Source organism: Papaver somniferum, unplaced genomic scaffold (assembly GCF_003573695.1).
Source record: "Papaver somniferum cultivar HN1 unplaced genomic scaffold, ASM357369v1 unplaced-scaffold_128, whole genome shotgun sequence".
NCBI classification, from domain to species: Eukaryota; Viridiplantae; Streptophyta; class Magnoliopsida; order Ranunculales; family Papaveraceae; genus Papaver; species Papaver somniferum.
Window position 1 is genome coordinate 8608642 of NW_020621936.1, and position 16806 is coordinate 8625447.

The window sequence follows — 16806 nt, forward strand, 5'->3', positions numbered from 1 at the left end:
CGGGAGAATATTCATAGAAAACCCCTTATCCAATATTTATATTAATGCCTAATGTACCCTTATTAAATTAGTACTAATTATGATTATTAAATACTCTTTAATCGAGTTAATCCTGAAATTAACTTTCATTAATGGAGAATCAAAACTTGTAAAAAAAAATTAATTTTTACTCGATCCAGAATCGGTTCATGTTAGTGCATTTGTAACCCGATTCTGGGTTGAGTTTTACGCTTAGGAAGATGTAAACCCAGAATCGGATTTTAATCAATGCCAACATAAACCGATTCCTAAAATCGGGCTTTTGTGATGCACATGTAAACAAAATAATGCTTACTTTCAGAAACAAAATATTCATTATATAGTTTAGGAAATTAGCCCACTACATATATATAGCACTCAGTATGGGAATTCTAGAATTTGACACATCAAATGCTCATCAATGAACCTCCGAGCACGTCGGTACAACGTCGTATATTCTTTGTGGTGAATGAACTTTCTTTCCCCATTACGAATTCTCCATAGCCCGTTGAAACGTTCCAGCTGAAATTTAATGAATTCTTATATGTTAGTATGTGAAACTAGTGTAGTTGACATGGGTATAAAAATGATAGTATTACTCACTTTTTCCCTAAGAGGAGCTCTTGGATGATAGTGGTACACCATATTTCTAACTATTACGTACTCTCGCATTGCCCCTTTAATGTATTGGAATCGAAATGCCAAGTCTCTCCATTTGCGGTTGTTGGGATTCCCGGTACGGCCGTAAAAGAACTCTTTAACTCTCTTCCAAAACATTGAATAGATTTCATTCGGACGTTCACGGAACTTATTAGCAAACGATTTAACGAGACACAAATCTTCATGAGGTTCCCATTCCATTTTCTAGGCTAAGTGTGTGATATGGGAGTGGCTGAAAGAGGTTGTCCTTATATAAATAAGGACTCAACAGCTATTTTTTTCAAATTCAAATCAAACAATCGGATTTTAGGTATGTCCACATAAACCGATTGTGTCCTTATAAAATCATATAAATTGTGCCTCTCAGTAATCAGGCTTTTTTAATGCACATGTAAACCGATTGCCAGAGTTACAAAACTTTTCTTCATGAAAATCGGATTACATATTAAATCATGTAAACCGATTGAAAAGGTTGCATGACTTTTCTTCATAAAAATCGGATTACTTATTTATACATGTAAACCGATTCTAAAGTTACAGAACTTTCCTTCTTAGAAATCAGGTTTTATAAAGACAAATGTAATCCGATTCTGAAACTGAACCTCTGGGAAATTGTCAGAATCGGGTTACATATAGTTATATGTAACCCGATTCTGACAGGGAAATGCTAGAATACTCCATTTTTTTCAAACACATTAAGTCATTCATAAACTAGAAACCATATTAAGTCATTCATAAACTACGAGTGTAACCAAACATAATTCGACGATAAGTTTAAGACAAAACATAAGTTTTGACTCCATAATTATCCATACTTAAAGACATAAACATGAATACAACCATTCATTCATGAACATCCCCACCACGACCACGTCCACCGCGTCCTCGTTTACTAGGTTGGGCGCTGCTCGATGCACCTTCAAACATCTTTTTGGGAGGGGATCTCTTTCTCTTCTTCTTTGGATCATCCTCCTCCTCCTCAGAATCATCCTCATCCTGCTCCCCAAACTTTGCACCAGCTTCTACATCTTCGAGACTGTTCAATTCATCAATTTGCTTTTCATTGGCCTTCACATTTTTCCCTTCCCTGATTTCCATCTTTGCCCGGGTTATCAAGTATTCGACTCATCTTCTCTGTTTCAATTTCAAATAACAAACATTCAATATATAATGCTAAAACCATTAACAAAATCGTAATTTAGTAACAATACGCACCAGGCATTCGAGAGCCTTATCTTTATCCTCTATCATGGGTCTCTCATCTACCCGTATCACTCGAATATGCGAAACATTGAGGTACCACGGCATGTAACCCGAAATTGCCTCGTCATCTGTTCGAACGACTTCTCTTATCTTTCTCCTTACCTTTTCCTTTAGGGTCTCCTTCTTGTTCTTGAACGACTTCTCTTATCTCTTTATCACCTTCCTCGCCACCTTCTTTGTCATCACTTTCACTCTCATCACCTTCTTCTTCACCGCCTTCTATGTCACGTTCTTCTTCATCACTTTCACTCTCATCAGTTTCACTCTCATCACTTTCTTCTTCAACACTTTTCTTGCCACGAGCATCTTCATCAGTTTCACTTTCATCACTTTCTTCTTCACCACCTTCCTTGCTACCACTTTGTTCTTCATTCCTCCTTTCCTCCTCACCACCTTCTTGTTCAGTAGGTGTATCAGAATCAGGTTCTTCATGTGTTGGTTGCTCCGCTTGTGGTGGTGGGTCGTTGATGCTGATCCCTTTGGCTTTACTCCCCGCTTCCCTTCGGTGAGAAGCATTCAAATTTTGACCGCCTATTCGACGAGGATCCAAAGGCTTAGGAGTAGCATGGTCATTTCTCTTTTCTTTCTTTTTTTTGCTTGATTTTTATGCCTGTAGAATACGGATTTAGGCGACAAAAAACAATGGAATAGATTGCATTTTTAAAGTCGGGTATATAATCCGTTTACTCGATATATATATGAAATCCGATTCTACACATATAAAATTAACAATCGATTTTTTCCAAGTGCTAATGTGAACCGATTCAGGAAATCGGTTTACTCGATATAAATATAAAGTCCGTTTCTAAAAGTAACAATCGGTTTTTGTGAAGACAGATGTAATCCGATTCCAACAAAATAATATCCATGAAGATTGGCTACAATAATCGGCTATTTATACACTAACGTTCCCCGATTCCTTTCAACATACAGAAAAATCGGGCTATAAGTTTATGAACAAAAATCGTTTCTTATAAAAATCGGTTTACTTAGTGACTAACGTAATCCGATTCTATATACACTGAAATTTTTTGAATTCAAAATTCTCGATTTTAACCTAAAGCATGTTACTAAATTAGAGGATTGGGTTGATAGAAAAGTACCTGATTCGACCCATTTCTTCCTCCTGTGCGATACGAGCGGCTTCGGATTGTTGTTGCACTTCCCTCGTTCTATTTCGAATCGCTTCAACAAGCCCGGGATTGTCTTCACTAGGATGATTCCTGTTAGTAGCATGCTTAATTCTTGAATTCGTCATTTTATAGAAGAAACAAACGATTAATCGTTTTTGATCGACGATTTTTTGGTTTGAAAAAAATGGAAAAAGAGGGAGTGGATGAGATGAATCGATTTTTAAGTTAGAAATAAAAACTGATTTTTGTTAGTTAGGTTTATTAAGGGTTGATGGGAATAATTTAGTAATATTAATTTTTTTAGGGTAATTTTGATAGTTTGCATAAATATTAGACATCCCTTATCATTGTGAATTGGGTAGATGAAGTAATCTATACGTGGCATAGGCCCCAATTTAACCAGGTTTTTTAGATGTTTCAATACGTGAATTACTTAAGCTCTGATCCACTTGTATATTTGTTTTTTTCACTTTTCTGTAGCAACAAAGTTATGTCTGCAATAAAATTCACTCAATTAATCCTAAATTGTTTCATAGTTTCTTAAAAACAACACCAAGCCTCCATAAATTCCTGTTTGGAAATTAGCAGCATATAAGAAAGGAAGGTATTTAACTTTTGAATAACAATGGTCCCATGGTCTAGCGGTTAGGACATTAGACTCTGAATCTAGTAACCCGAGTCCAATTCTCGGTGAGACCTATATATATTTTTTTCTAATTTTTTGCAGTTCCAAATACCCATAGAAAGACCCATTGCAGCTTGACACTTGATAAGAAATAGTTCCAAATACTTCTAATCACCTCAGCGTAAACAAATATATTCAGCATTCTTTTCGCATGACATGTGACAAGCTCTTATGTGGGGAAGAGATAAAATCATCATCTTCTAGACTTCTACAGATTTAGCAATCTGCAACAGAGATAGAGTTGTTACCATGCTGACATAACCTTTGATCCTCCCCTCAAGAATCAGGAATCAGATTAAGAAGCTGCCTGAACTACCTCTCCAGCTTCATTAGCTCTCAGATTCCTACAAAAATTGAAGTTCCAACCAGTAATAGAACCTAACAGGGCCATCATTTCCTGAACTGTAACCTTTTAGTCTTTATGTCTACTGACCTTAAAAAGAGCTTGATATAGAGAACTGAGGGAACGACCATTTGAGCCGTCCAATTCTCCAAGACAAACATCAAGCATTAGAATATCAGATATAAAACTAAGACCATTTTTTTTTTATCGGCAAAACCATAAATATTTCGATTCGCAACAGTGAAGAAATTAACCGAGATCTCAAATCAGCTCACAACATCGTGAAGGTCGAGTCCGTATCACAATCGCCCATTGAAGAAAATGAGCAAGTGAAACGAGTACGACATGTTGGGTTTTCATTTGTTTTAATTAAAGTGCCGATAGCTCATAATCTTCTTTCACTGCTAACGGATTCAATCCAAGGCGCCAATGTTGCCTTTTTTGCCACTGATGAACAAACAATTTAAAACCTTTTTACATGTGAATGTATCATCTTGGTTATAGTGTGAATGTTTGTTGTTGCTGAATGCTGATCTTCCTCCTCTGCTTTCAAACAAGTGGTCTGTTAAGCAGCACAATCCACACACCCCTTAAATATAAGGGAAAACCCCCTATATATGCATTCGTGGTGGAGGTAGAAATTATGCAACACATTCTAGAGAAGCAAAGAAAAACTGCCAAATTCAACTTCAAGACCTCCACGGTCGAGGATAATCGAAGCATCAGTTTTATACCTTCGCTTTATTGCATGTTACATAGTTACATACCCATCCTTCTGAAATTTCTTTAAGAAAGTATGGTTCAAGGAAAGAAAAAAAAATGGATCAAGGAACTAAGAGAAGCACAAGCTGAAATACATGAATGATAAGACACCTAACAAAATTTAGGGCAAAAACCAACAACAAAATCAAAATATTCATCTTGCCTAGAGCAGCCACTGTTGTATGATTGTATCCATTGTGTGACCTTTCGCTAATGGATATATCCACAAGGAACTCCTATCCAGTAAGAAACAGCCACGGCACAAATTCTTTGTTCAGATTAAATGCGGATTTTAGGTAACTTCAACATCAAACAGATTAAGACCTCAAAAATCGTTACTTGCAAATGAACAAGACGTCCTCGACCATGTCAGAGACTCCCAGTCCATCTCAAATTCTGCAATTCAGAAAGCCCTAGCTAAACTCTTTCTATGTCGTGCTTATCAATTTTCATTTGGGTTTTCATCTGTTTTGACTCCCTTTTGTCTGAATTCACTTTCTCTCTTGTATCTTCTTCTGATAAAAACTCACGCTTCATTTCCCTTGGCTTCCCAGCGTTCATTATAGCAAGAATCAGCTCTAACTGTTTTTGTTGTTGTTCCTATTAAAGAAGCATTTTTAAGTGGTTAGGCAAACATATAGATTTGGATAGCAGCTTGGGCACATGACTGAGTAAAGGTGAATTTTATACATTTTACAGATATTTTAATGCAAAAAAATTTTGAAGGATCAGATAGTTGGTGGGCTGTTCTGAAGCTTGATCAAGAATCAGGTAATCCATAGTTCTACAGTTCAGCTATCATGTATGTCAATCTCTTGTTCAATAACAAACTATATGTGTATGCAATATGGCCATTAAATTTATCAACAACCAATACCTGACACATTAAATCCACAAAATGTAAAGATACAAGTCCTCTTAATTCCTGCTAAAAAGAACCATTTAATATTATCAAATGCGCATTTACAAAACTCAACCAAGAACTTCTAGGGCTCGCATGTACAATTTAAATAGCCTCGATACAGTATCTGTTACAAGTCCACCATCCACTTCTTAGAGAAGTCTGAAAATCCAGTATTTCCACAAATAAACTCTCCAGTCTAACTAGTGAATATTTTTTTTAAGGAAACAAGAAATCCACTATAAATGTGAACTAGTGGAATGGTATCGAGTGTGACCCTGGTTAAAACAGGGTGCACGAAGTTGGACTCTAGTGATATTTATCTAGCTGCATTTATATAATCTAGAGATGCGTATTGATTTCTAAAGCTAGAATAATCTAGAGTTTACTTTGTTTCCAAGAATCCTCTAGCCATCAGGTAGTTCCATTTGAACGATCAAATAGAGAAGCTAAGAGTGAGATAACTCATGTACATAGTGTGAGAAAGAATTTTATAACTCTAATGAGTGTATAGTTAGTGTTGTGAGCTGGATTGTCCGTGCCCAAAATTTATGCTTTAACATGAGTGAATAAAAATTCATAGTATCCATATTTTGCTCACTCGTGCAAACTAATATCTTCACCAACTTTTATTTCCTACAGAAAGGCTGGAATATGTTCGATGCAGTGCGAATTTATCTTGAAATACAACAAGCTCAATCAATTATTTATGTTCATTTGAATTAACTCTTTGAGTTCAGAATTAAACAAAAACCAGATTATAGCATTGATGTAGAACCGACTGATGTTTCTTCTGCAGGTATAACCCAAATGAGAAAAAAAAAGAAGATCAACTAACACTCGTTGGACGCAAGCAGGAAAACTGTTGGATGCAATGTCAACCTTTTATTTGCAAACACAATAAAATCCATGCAACTTTAATTGTTTCAGTACCTTTTAGAAAAAGGTTAACTAAACCAACGATTGCAGTTCTATCCCATGTTCTCAGTATCCATTTCAGAAATTGCATAATCAATGGTTAATGTAGACTAACCTGCATTGCCAACAAGACCTTCTGAATTTCACCAAGTTCCTTCTCAAGATGATCTCCATGCGCTGCCAGCTCTCTTGTAGCCTCTGAGTTCTTCTGCGCAAGAGCTGCCGCCTACAAAAATTCATAAACATTTAGCTGTTAGACTTGAGTGAGACATCCTACATAGACAAGCAACATGCCCCAAAGCAAGTCGACTTTAATGTTGACTAGGTCAAAGTGAGCAATTACCTCAGAGATAGGTTCTTTAAGAGCTTTCCTAGTAACCCTAAACCTAATTCCCAATTTCTCAAGTTGCCTTGATAAAACCCTGATAATAGTAGCAGAGCTCTTTAAATCCTCTTCTAATTTCTCAATTCTTTCAAGCAGATTAAAACTTGGACCAGTTCTGGATTTAACAGAATCAGTAACAATTCTATTCCATTGTCTTCTACGAATCAAAGTACCAATAAAAACAGCACAAATTAACAAACCAAATTGCCATACAAAAACCTTATTATTCACTACTAACTCTTGTAATGATTTCTTGGAATACCCCCAGTTTATAGCAAATCCAATTGAAAGAATTGCTGATGGAATTAAACATAATACTTCAGCAATTGAAAGAATAACATCAAAATTGAAACTTTCATGTTTTGGGGAAAACACTTCTGAATCATTATAAGCTCTGATTGGCCAATTTGAGGCCAAAGAACTTGGGGGTCTTTGAAATTTGAAATGTGGTAGTGGGTTTTCGCTAAAACGTTGTTTTTGTGACATTGAAAGATTGAGAATTGGAATTCTAAATTTTGAGGTTTGGATGTTGGGTTCGTGGTGTTTGTAATTGGAGTAGACGCAGAGATTGTGATTAGGATGCGATGAACGTGGATTTGTTAAGAGATTTTGAGATGAGGCGGACATTGCGTAAGGGTTTCTTGGTTTCTAGTAGTGTATGGCATGTAGAGGGAGAGATAGATGTGTTAATGGAGATTTACGAGTGCATTTACTTCTCCACTGTTGAGACAAAAAGTTCTACCGAGTAATGACGATTTCCCCAATAAGTGGCTATGACGAAAAGTCCAGTAAAAGAAAAAAATGAAAAGGAACCGTTGACTTTAGTTGACTAATATTCTTTTTAACTGGGCATGTGTCTAACCAGGGGTGAGCTTTGGCCGATATGCACCGGTTTTCGCATCCAATGAATGCACGGATTGGATACGGATAATCCAATGAATTTGTTTTAGTTACAATTTATAATAAAGAAATAAAACTAACGTAAGTGACTTCTTATAGACCCTGCATAACCTTTTTTTCTTTTTCTTTTTTTGTAAGTTAAGTGCATTCAAAAGACTAATTTAGGGAGTTAGTAATCCCATTGAGATGAGTAGAGTCATCCAATGTTGGGCTAATAGTTTCAACCCTAACATTTGATTTATCTACTTCTAAAGCAGAATTAATACAAGAAGGATGTCCATCCCTCCAATCGAGGATATTTCTAAAGGATTTGGCTTCCTTGGCCATTACATCAGCTACATTGTTTGCTGTTCTTGGTACAAAATAAAAACCTAAAAAATTATGACAAAGATTGAACTCGCTTTTTACTTCATCTGTTATAGTTTGGTTCTGCCAGGCTATTTGAGACGCCTTCCCATTCAGATAATCAAAAAGGTTCTTGCAATCACCTTCCACAATGAAGTTGGACAATCCTCTTTAAACTGCCCATTTAGCTCCCTGCAATAGTCCTAAGGCTTCCGCTTCTTCATAGGTAGTAGCTGTGAATGGTCCTGCTCTGCCTTGTTCAAAGTCTCCTGCATCATTCCTAAGAATTAAAGAGAAACCTGCAGGTGTATCCACAAAAATCCAAGCAGCATCTATATTGAGTTTCAGCTGTGCTTTCTTAGGAGGAGACCATTTATGACTCTCATGCTTGTCAATGGATAGTTGCCTAATTGGGATATTATCCTTACATCAAAACTCTAAAAATATTTGTATTTCTAAACCTACTTGAGCACTAGTTTGTTGTTTGTTTTCAAAAACTCTATTACATCTTTCCTTCCATATGAACCAGGCTTTTGTCAATATTATCTCTATAGGTATAGTTGGATTTGTTTTCCCTATCTAATCCTTACAAATATCCAGAAAGGTTATGGAACTGGCAAAGTTAACCTCTACAGGAGATGGCTATGCAAAAGGGAAAAAAAGCAAAAGATGTTCTATGGATTCTGCAGCATTGCAGCCAAAAGAGCAGTTAGGATGAATATCCTCCATAAATTTTGACAGTTTCAGATTTCTAGAAATGGCATCATGTAAACACTTCCAAGTAATTTTTTTTATTCTTTGAGACACATTCCAGAAGGAATCTGGTTGACCTAAGTTGTAGTGGTTCACAGTTCTTTTAGTAAGTTCATTATATATGGACTTCACAGTGAAAACACCAGATTTTGTAAGAAGCCATCTAAGAGTATCTGGTTTGTATCTAGCTATTCTAGTATTGATTATCTTCTTAGCAATATGTTCAGGAAACATTTCAAAAATTAAGGCTGAGTTTCACTTCTTAGTGACTGAATCAATCAGATCCTTCACAAGTGTTAAGTGAGTGAGCTAGTACTATTACCATCACTTATTTCACATATGTTATTTTGTTCAACAAGTTGTATACCCCTACTTAGTACTATTACCATCACTTATTTCCCATATGTTGTTTTGTTCAACAAGCTGTATACCCCTACCTATGCATTTCCAGATCCAAGAACTAGTTGTTGGGGTTTTAGCCTTGAAAATAGAGAAGTTTCTAAAGTATCTAGGCTTTAATTGAGACTCCCATAGGCCTTTGGCTCAGTTATTAGTCTCCATGCTAATTTGGTTATCATTGCTAAATTAAATTTTGAGCGTTTCTGAATCCTAGTCCTCCTTTATTTTTAGGTTTACAGAGACAAGAATAGATTTAGGGTAATATCCCTTGTAATCAGTTTCCTTTCCCCACCAAAAATCTCTTTGCAGAGCATCTATTTTCTTTCTGAATTTTCTTTAGTAAAATGAAACAGCTCATTTGATAGTTGGCCATGCTTTCCAAAGTTGCCTTATTAAGCTTGCTAAGATTTTGCACATCTAGCCTTGTATTTTGTGTTCCATGTTTTCCACCAGTCCTTCAAAGAGTTTTATTTTTGCCTTACTAATGAATAGGGGAGTTACTAGATAAGAGTCTAGAGGATTTTTTTATTTTATTTTTAGTAATTTACTAATCATTCTCTGATGCTTTGGTTGAAGTTTTTTACTAAAGAAAACTCCTGATTTGACAAAGTTTATTAACTAACCTGAAGCTTTACCAAAAGATTCAATTAGATCAAGAATGTTATAACACTCCCTAAGATCAGCTCTGTTAGAGCATTGCTCAGTTGAACCCACCAAGCGTTGGTATGTCAAGTTTGGTTGTCATATTTTAGTGAATCAAAACTCATGTTAAGAGTCGCTTGATTATGTACTAGAGTTAAACTTCGTATAGGTTAGCTTGAAAGCATTAGGATATGAGACATTACAAGTATTGCGAAGTCTTGAAGATGTGAAAAAGCGAGGAGCTACAACGATTACAATAATCTTTCCATTTGAGGTTAGTGATATTTGACTTGAACTGTTTCATTCCCTAACATATCTTTCAAGTCGTGCATATTGAAAACATAACTGCGAAGCATATTGAACTCTAGATAGACATAGTATTAAGGAATACAATACGAGGTTTATTGCTTAACCATTAAACTTTGTAGATAAGACATCGCCATAATCATTTGAATGCTATTGTGATTATGTATGGGATAAGGTGAGGATTTCATCCTAGGGAACAATGTTTACATGTGTTCTAAGGAAGTAAGTTCATAAACTTGTTTTGTGAACCGAAAAGGAAATTTCCAGGCGTTATTGGTTTTGTTATTCATTGCATATCTTATGAACAACCAATATGTGTGATAGAGTAGAACCGCTCACAACTTGTTGTGTTCTTGGTAGAACTAATTCACAAAGGCTTGAATTTTGTATTGGTAGAACTTTTATTAGTAAAACAAATCTTAAGTAATCACCTTGGTATGATTGGATTGTAACTTCCAATGGAAGAGGGGAACCGATCCTTGTAAGGGTGAAGGGAACCGATCCTAGTAAGGGGTGAAGGGGAGCCTATCCTTGTAAGGGGTGAAGGGGAACCGATCCTAGTAAGGGGTGCAGTGCAATAGGGAACTTATCCTTGTATGGGGTGCAACACATATAAGTTAGATACCATATATATGTAGGGAACCGATCCTAGTACCTGGTCAACCATATCTTTGGTAAGCTAGTGTGACTATGCGTAGTACTCATATGGAGGTAGAACCGAAACTTGTTTTGGTAGAACCGCAAACCCATGATTGTGATTGAATGTTGGTTTGATCAATCACATAGTTCTTGAAAGTCAGATGAACCAATTCTAAACTTGTTGGAAGTGTGGCAAATCGGTTTCAAGATTGTAAGTGTGAAAGAGAACTTACAAAGTAAATATGTCGACATACTTTGAACACGTGCTGAGAATGTTTATTTCTATAATTGTTCAAAGTTATTCCTTAAAGGCTAATTGGGAGAGAATCCCAGAATCGAAACATAAGTAAGTTAAGAATCTTTTAATTAAGGTTATTAATTTATCTTGGTATGGAAATTACAGAATTGGTAATGTGCATTTACTAATTATATTTTCCAAGAGATTTCGATTGTTATTTTTGGACAAAGCATTTCCAGGAATTATGAAAACCGAATCTTTGCATTTATGAATATCTTGAGAATATTTTCGGTATTGGAAATTCCTTGGTGTCCAAACTTCATTTTCTATAAATACACGAAATTTTCCTTTCTAGCAAACTAATCCTTCGTAACAATTTGACTTCCTCTTTTGTCATTGTTACTAATGTATCCGCCTATCGGAGAGGAGAGTAATCTAATTAGGTGAAATCTCTTACGGACGCTCGTTTTAAAGTCTTCTTTAGGATTGAGAAGCTCTAGCGCGACCCGTTGGTGGGAAACTAGATAATTGCGGTTTATCTTTGTTTTCGATTGATTTGATTGACTAACGGTGGTTGAAATCTGTTTGCACCTAGTATGTTTATTCTTGAGAATCTTCTCTTCTGATATAAGATTCACTCAAATTAGTTCAGACTTTCTACAGGGATCTTTAGACTGTTGTTAGTGATAAAGACGATCTTGTGATAATCCATTGTTAACAGACTCCGTTCTGTGCGTGATTGATCACAAGAGATTCAAGTGATTGTGTGCAGGTGTTTATTGAAGATTTAAAAAGATTTGAAGACAAAAAAGATATTGAAGTTCTGACTTGGGTTTTATAATCTTTGGTGTGCACAATACTTTTTTGGGAAAAGAGGATCCAATTAATAATCGGTTTATCCTTGTGGTAGATTGGATTGATTAATTGAGTAGATCGGCATCAACACGATTCCTTGGGATTAAAGGTGTTGTTGGCTTAATCTTAACCGATTACCTTAGGGTGATTGAACATAAGATAGATCTATACCTGACAAAGGAGTTTATGTTGAGATAAACGGAAGAGCCTTTGTTTGACTCATATCACTTGGTTGAAGAGAGTTGATGCCAAACAGATCTCTTGTTCCTTTACTGTTTGGAATACGAACCAAAGGGATTGTTCCAAGTACGTGACTTATTTATAAGTTGGAGATGTGGGAATACAGACGGAACTAGTTATACTATAGAGTTAGGTACTTGGTCTCAACTATACGAAGTAAGTGTATTTTGTGTAGTGGCTTAATCCTGAGAGTATTCAATTCTGGACAAGGTCCCGGGATTTTTCTGCATTTTCGGTTTCCTCCTTAACAAAATCTTGCTGTGTCATTTACTTTTATTTTCCGCATTATAATTGTTTTATTATAATTAAAGTAAATCACACAAACGCTAACATCCTATTTACTTGATAAGCAATCCTATTGTGTTTGGTTAAGTCCCAACCTTTATATCAAGTAAACACACTTTGTTGTCGTATTGTCTCGATCTCGTATCCATAGACGATCACACGAAGTGTGAACCAATTTGTTGTATTGTCTCGATCTCGTATCCATAGACAATCACTTTCGGAGAAAGGACTTATATGTAGGAAAAGTTTTGGTTTGAGGTATATTTGGGTACCCTCGCCTTTTCAATTGGTATCAAAGCAGGCAAACACGAAAAGATCTAACAATCTGTGTTCGATGCGATCCAACCTATAAGAATTGAATCTATGTCTGATTCATTTAACGTAGTCGTAGGATTTGATTTCTTCACAAGATCTTGGTGGAGATCACGTAAGAAGTATTTAATACTTCTATTCCTAAAAATGTTGGGAATGATGTTTATGTATGTCTTGAGTGACTTACATGTTCCTTTGGTGAACATAGGAGTGTATATCATATTGTTGAGCTACTATGATACTATGGCCTATATAACAGGTTGTGTCTTGAAAATGGATAAGATTCCTCTTATGATTTGTATGGATCATGGTTGTTATATTCCAATTAAATCTGGAATCTTAAAGATAATTTGGTTAGCCTACCAAAGTATATGCATGGACATTTTCAGATTTAACTCTGTTAATGTTTCGCCATCTAAGATACGATTTTGGAAATTTTTTGTTCCGTCAAGGAATAAGTTTTCAGTTAATAACTTTATTAACAATGGATTGCTTCATACACCACACAACTGTTTTAATGAAGCAGGTGATCTTTTGAAATATATGATTTTTGATTCCAATGATTGTCTCAACGAATATCATAGTTTGTTCAATTCTATCTCTGCATACTCTAGGAAATTCTTGAATAAATTTCAAGTAATATTATCGTATTATGATAATATAAGAGTGCACGGGTTATTGGACAAAAACATGGAATTAACCCATAATAAAGATCCAGTCAATAGAAAATCGGTTTTCCAAAAGAAAGACCTAGATGCAAAATCGGAATTGTGTCCCCACAAGTCTCGGTTTCCGATTTTAGGAGTTTTTCCTAAAACTAGTTATTTCCGGTTTTTGTTGCCAAGTCTTCCTATAAAAGATAATCTCTTGATATGCATCCGAACATATTGGGGAAGATTGCTCAAAACCGTAACTAGGGTTTCTTATATTTTCGCAAATATGGGAAAGAGGAAAACAAGGGAAGAGGTTTCTGAATTGGATAAGTCTTTCATGAATCAAATTTTATCTCCTGAAGAAGTTGAGAATATCAAGAATCCACACTTGACCAAAGGAAAGCATGATCTTACAAACTTTGTAGACAATACATGTTTTGGAAGATATCAAGCTCTTAAGGGAGTTTGCTTCACTAAAGAAAAAAGATTCGATCGGAATGTTTCTGAATCTAGCTACGTGAACTTTGTTCAAGATCTAATTTGGGGAAATATGTTCGATTTTGAAAAATACTCTCCGGATGCTGTAAGAATCTTTTATGGTAATATTCACAATATGGATCATGAAAATCTTACTTTTAGTACATTGGTTGGAAGTACATTCATTCACGTGAACCGAAAGTTGATTTCGGAAATCATCAACTACAAGGTGAAAGGTCATATGATCACGGGTTCTGAAATTGAGCACGATAACATTTCAAAACTCATTACTGGTAAGAATACTGAATGGAAAAAGGGGAGAATGTTAACCAAAGGTGTTCCCTTATACTTAAGGATTTTCGGTAAATTGGTCGTACCTTATCTCCTTGCTATCTCAAGAGATACCTCTCAATGGAATGAAGATTTTGCTGAAATGGTGTTTTATCTCCTTGAAGGAAAAAAACGTATTGATATCTGTGGAATGATTATCAATCAAATATTTAAAATCATTGAATATCTCAATGTTACTGGATTCAATAGAAATCTTGGATATCCCTGTGTCATCACCAAGCTGTGTGAAAAAGTAATGGGAAACAGCTTTGGAGATGAGAAAGTTATTAAAACTATCTCTCAAGGAGTCATCAATTGAATGGATAGAGCTCAAAAGGGATCAAGCATCTCTCATGATCAAATCTACAGTAATGGGGATCTGATGTTTCACATTCTGTGTCTAGGAAGACAATTAGACTGTATTCAGAGACAATTGATGTTTGTATACAGAAATGATCCAGAGACTCTGGAAGGAATCATTGCAATCAATGATGAGTTTCTAAAAGAAGAACAAAGGGATGTATCTGAAGAATACTCTAATGAACAAGTGAAAGAAGATTAAATCTCTTCAAGAAAGATAGACATTAGTTTTGATTTAGTTTAATAAAGTCTATCTTGAATAAAACTATCTTTTGGTTTTGAATAAAATTATTTGTTTTGAGTAATTTTCTTTTGATAGTTTTTGGTTTACATAGCCTGTGATTTATTGCCTTTATCTTGTTGCTATGTATGATTATGAGATGTATGTTTTTGGTTTTACTACCTTAATGTTCGATCTCATATGATGTGAACCCTCATGGTTTGGGTGACTTTTTGATTTAGCGGGATTAAGTTCTAGCCCTAGTAGGTAGGCTTCATCAAAGGATTATGAGGGGTTCTGATAGAAACAATATGTGAAAAAATCACAATATGTTGAATCGGTTTTGGTTTAGCATAAAAGTATATGTGTTTCGACGGTTTTCAACTTTTGCTTGCAATAGTTAAAATCGGTTTTCAACCTTTCTCTGGTAAAGGTTGAGGTATATTGTTATTCTTTTGTTTACGCATAAGGATGCCAACGTGGGGATATTTCGTAATCAATCCTCCCTAGATGAAGATGAAACCATATTGGAGGAGTGGATGCGAAATCTGAGGTAACAATCTTGTTAGTTAATTTTTTTCCTGTTTAAGAAAAGCCTGAGTTTATATTATATATTTATTGCTTTTGCTTAACGAAATTTAGGTGCAATTGATTTTTATTCCATGATGTGTGTGTGGGTGTGTGTTTCAATTGATTCATGTTAAGAAAAACTATTGTTATCTTACTTTATTGTGTGGTATCAATCGTTTAGGCTTACGAAATTGGGGTACAATTGATGTGTGGTGATTCAATTGTTTTCAATTAAGAAAAACTATTGTCATCTTGATTTTGTATGGTTTCAATGGTTTAGGCTTAAAAAATTGTGGTACAATTGATATGTGTGTGATTCAATTGGTTCCGGTTAAGAAAAACCTTTGGTATTTTGCTTTGATATTGTATCAATGGTTTAGGCTTACAAAATTACGGTGAAATTGCGGTGCTTATAACGTCTTATGTTGAGTCAATTGCTTCCGGTTGAGGTGAATAATTTTGCAAGTTGATTTATATTGGTTTTTATGAATTATTTATGGCTTAACAAAATAATATGTGTACGAGATGAGTTGTTTAGTCCAATTCGATTCCGGATAAGAAACTAAGTTAATTCTGATCTTAGTTTGTCTTATCAAAGTGAGGTTTCGGTTATTCAAGTCTAATTGAATGCCTAAATAAAGAAATGCTAGTTAACTAACCTAGTATTTGGTTTGTTTGAAATTGAAAGGTCTAAGTTTATGGATAATTAGAACCTGATGAGAAAAATGGAGTTTATACTTTATTTTGGTCTTATCAAATTAAGCGGTTGTTTTTGGAACAATCGGTTTAGCAAAGGAACTAATGTGATTAGTCGTTTTGGTTTGCTAAAATAAATGGGAAAAATTGTTTCGGGAAATTGTTTCCTTGGTAACATATCAAAATAAAACTACTTGTAGTTTCGGTTTTGATAGTGGTTATCAGAACGTGATGTGTGGAACCCTCGTGTCTAACTCTACAGGTTTGCAAGTCTATTTCTGAGATTTGTAAGATTCTTTTCGTGTTGTCCTTTATTTTTTATTTTCTTTGTCATTTTTGTGACAAAAAGGGCGAGAAATATATGGAGTAAACAGGTGATAGTGGCATTGATATTTATATTGATTGGTATCACTAGCGAAAAGAACATTGGTGCTTGAATGTTATTATATAACGAAAGAGTGAAAGCACAAACTAAGGGGGAGTAACGTGTCATATTGATTGGTATAACAAAGACGTGT

The 16806-nt window shown here is 35.2% G+C and overlaps 2 protein-coding genes and 1 non-coding gene across 3 annotated transcripts; 1 reads left to right on the top strand and 2 right to left on the bottom strand.

Moving 5' to 3' along the window:
- Positions 1–1378: 1378 nt before the first annotated feature.
- Positions 1379–3199, bottom strand: LOC113331876 (cylicin-2-like). The gene is made up of 5 exons (XM_026578519.1): positions 3045–3199; positions 2215–2537; positions 2044–2172; positions 1596–1700; positions 1379–1389 (listed from the first exon to the last, which is right to left on the bottom strand). The coding sequence occupies exons 1-5, from the start codon at positions 3197–3199 to the stop codon at positions 1379–1381; spliced, it is 723 nt and encodes a 240-aa protein (XP_026434304.1).
- A 502-nt stretch (positions 3200–3701) lies between these two features.
- On the top strand, positions 3702–3773 carry TRNAQ-CUG. The gene has a single exon. It is a non-coding gene; the product is annotated as a tRNA-Gln (tRNA).
- A 1040-nt stretch (positions 3774–4813) lies between these two features.
- LOC113331724 lies at positions 4814–7798 on the bottom strand. Its single transcript, XM_026578367.1, has 3 exons — positions 7027–7798; positions 6799–6909; positions 4814–5464 (listed from the first exon to the last, which is right to left on the bottom strand). The coding sequence occupies exons 1-3, from the start codon at positions 7693–7695 to the stop codon at positions 5282–5284; spliced, it is 963 nt and encodes a 320-aa protein (XP_026434152.1). The 5' UTR covers positions 7696–7798; the 3' UTR covers positions 4814–5281.
- Between the last annotated feature and the right edge of the window lie 9008 nt (positions 7799–16806).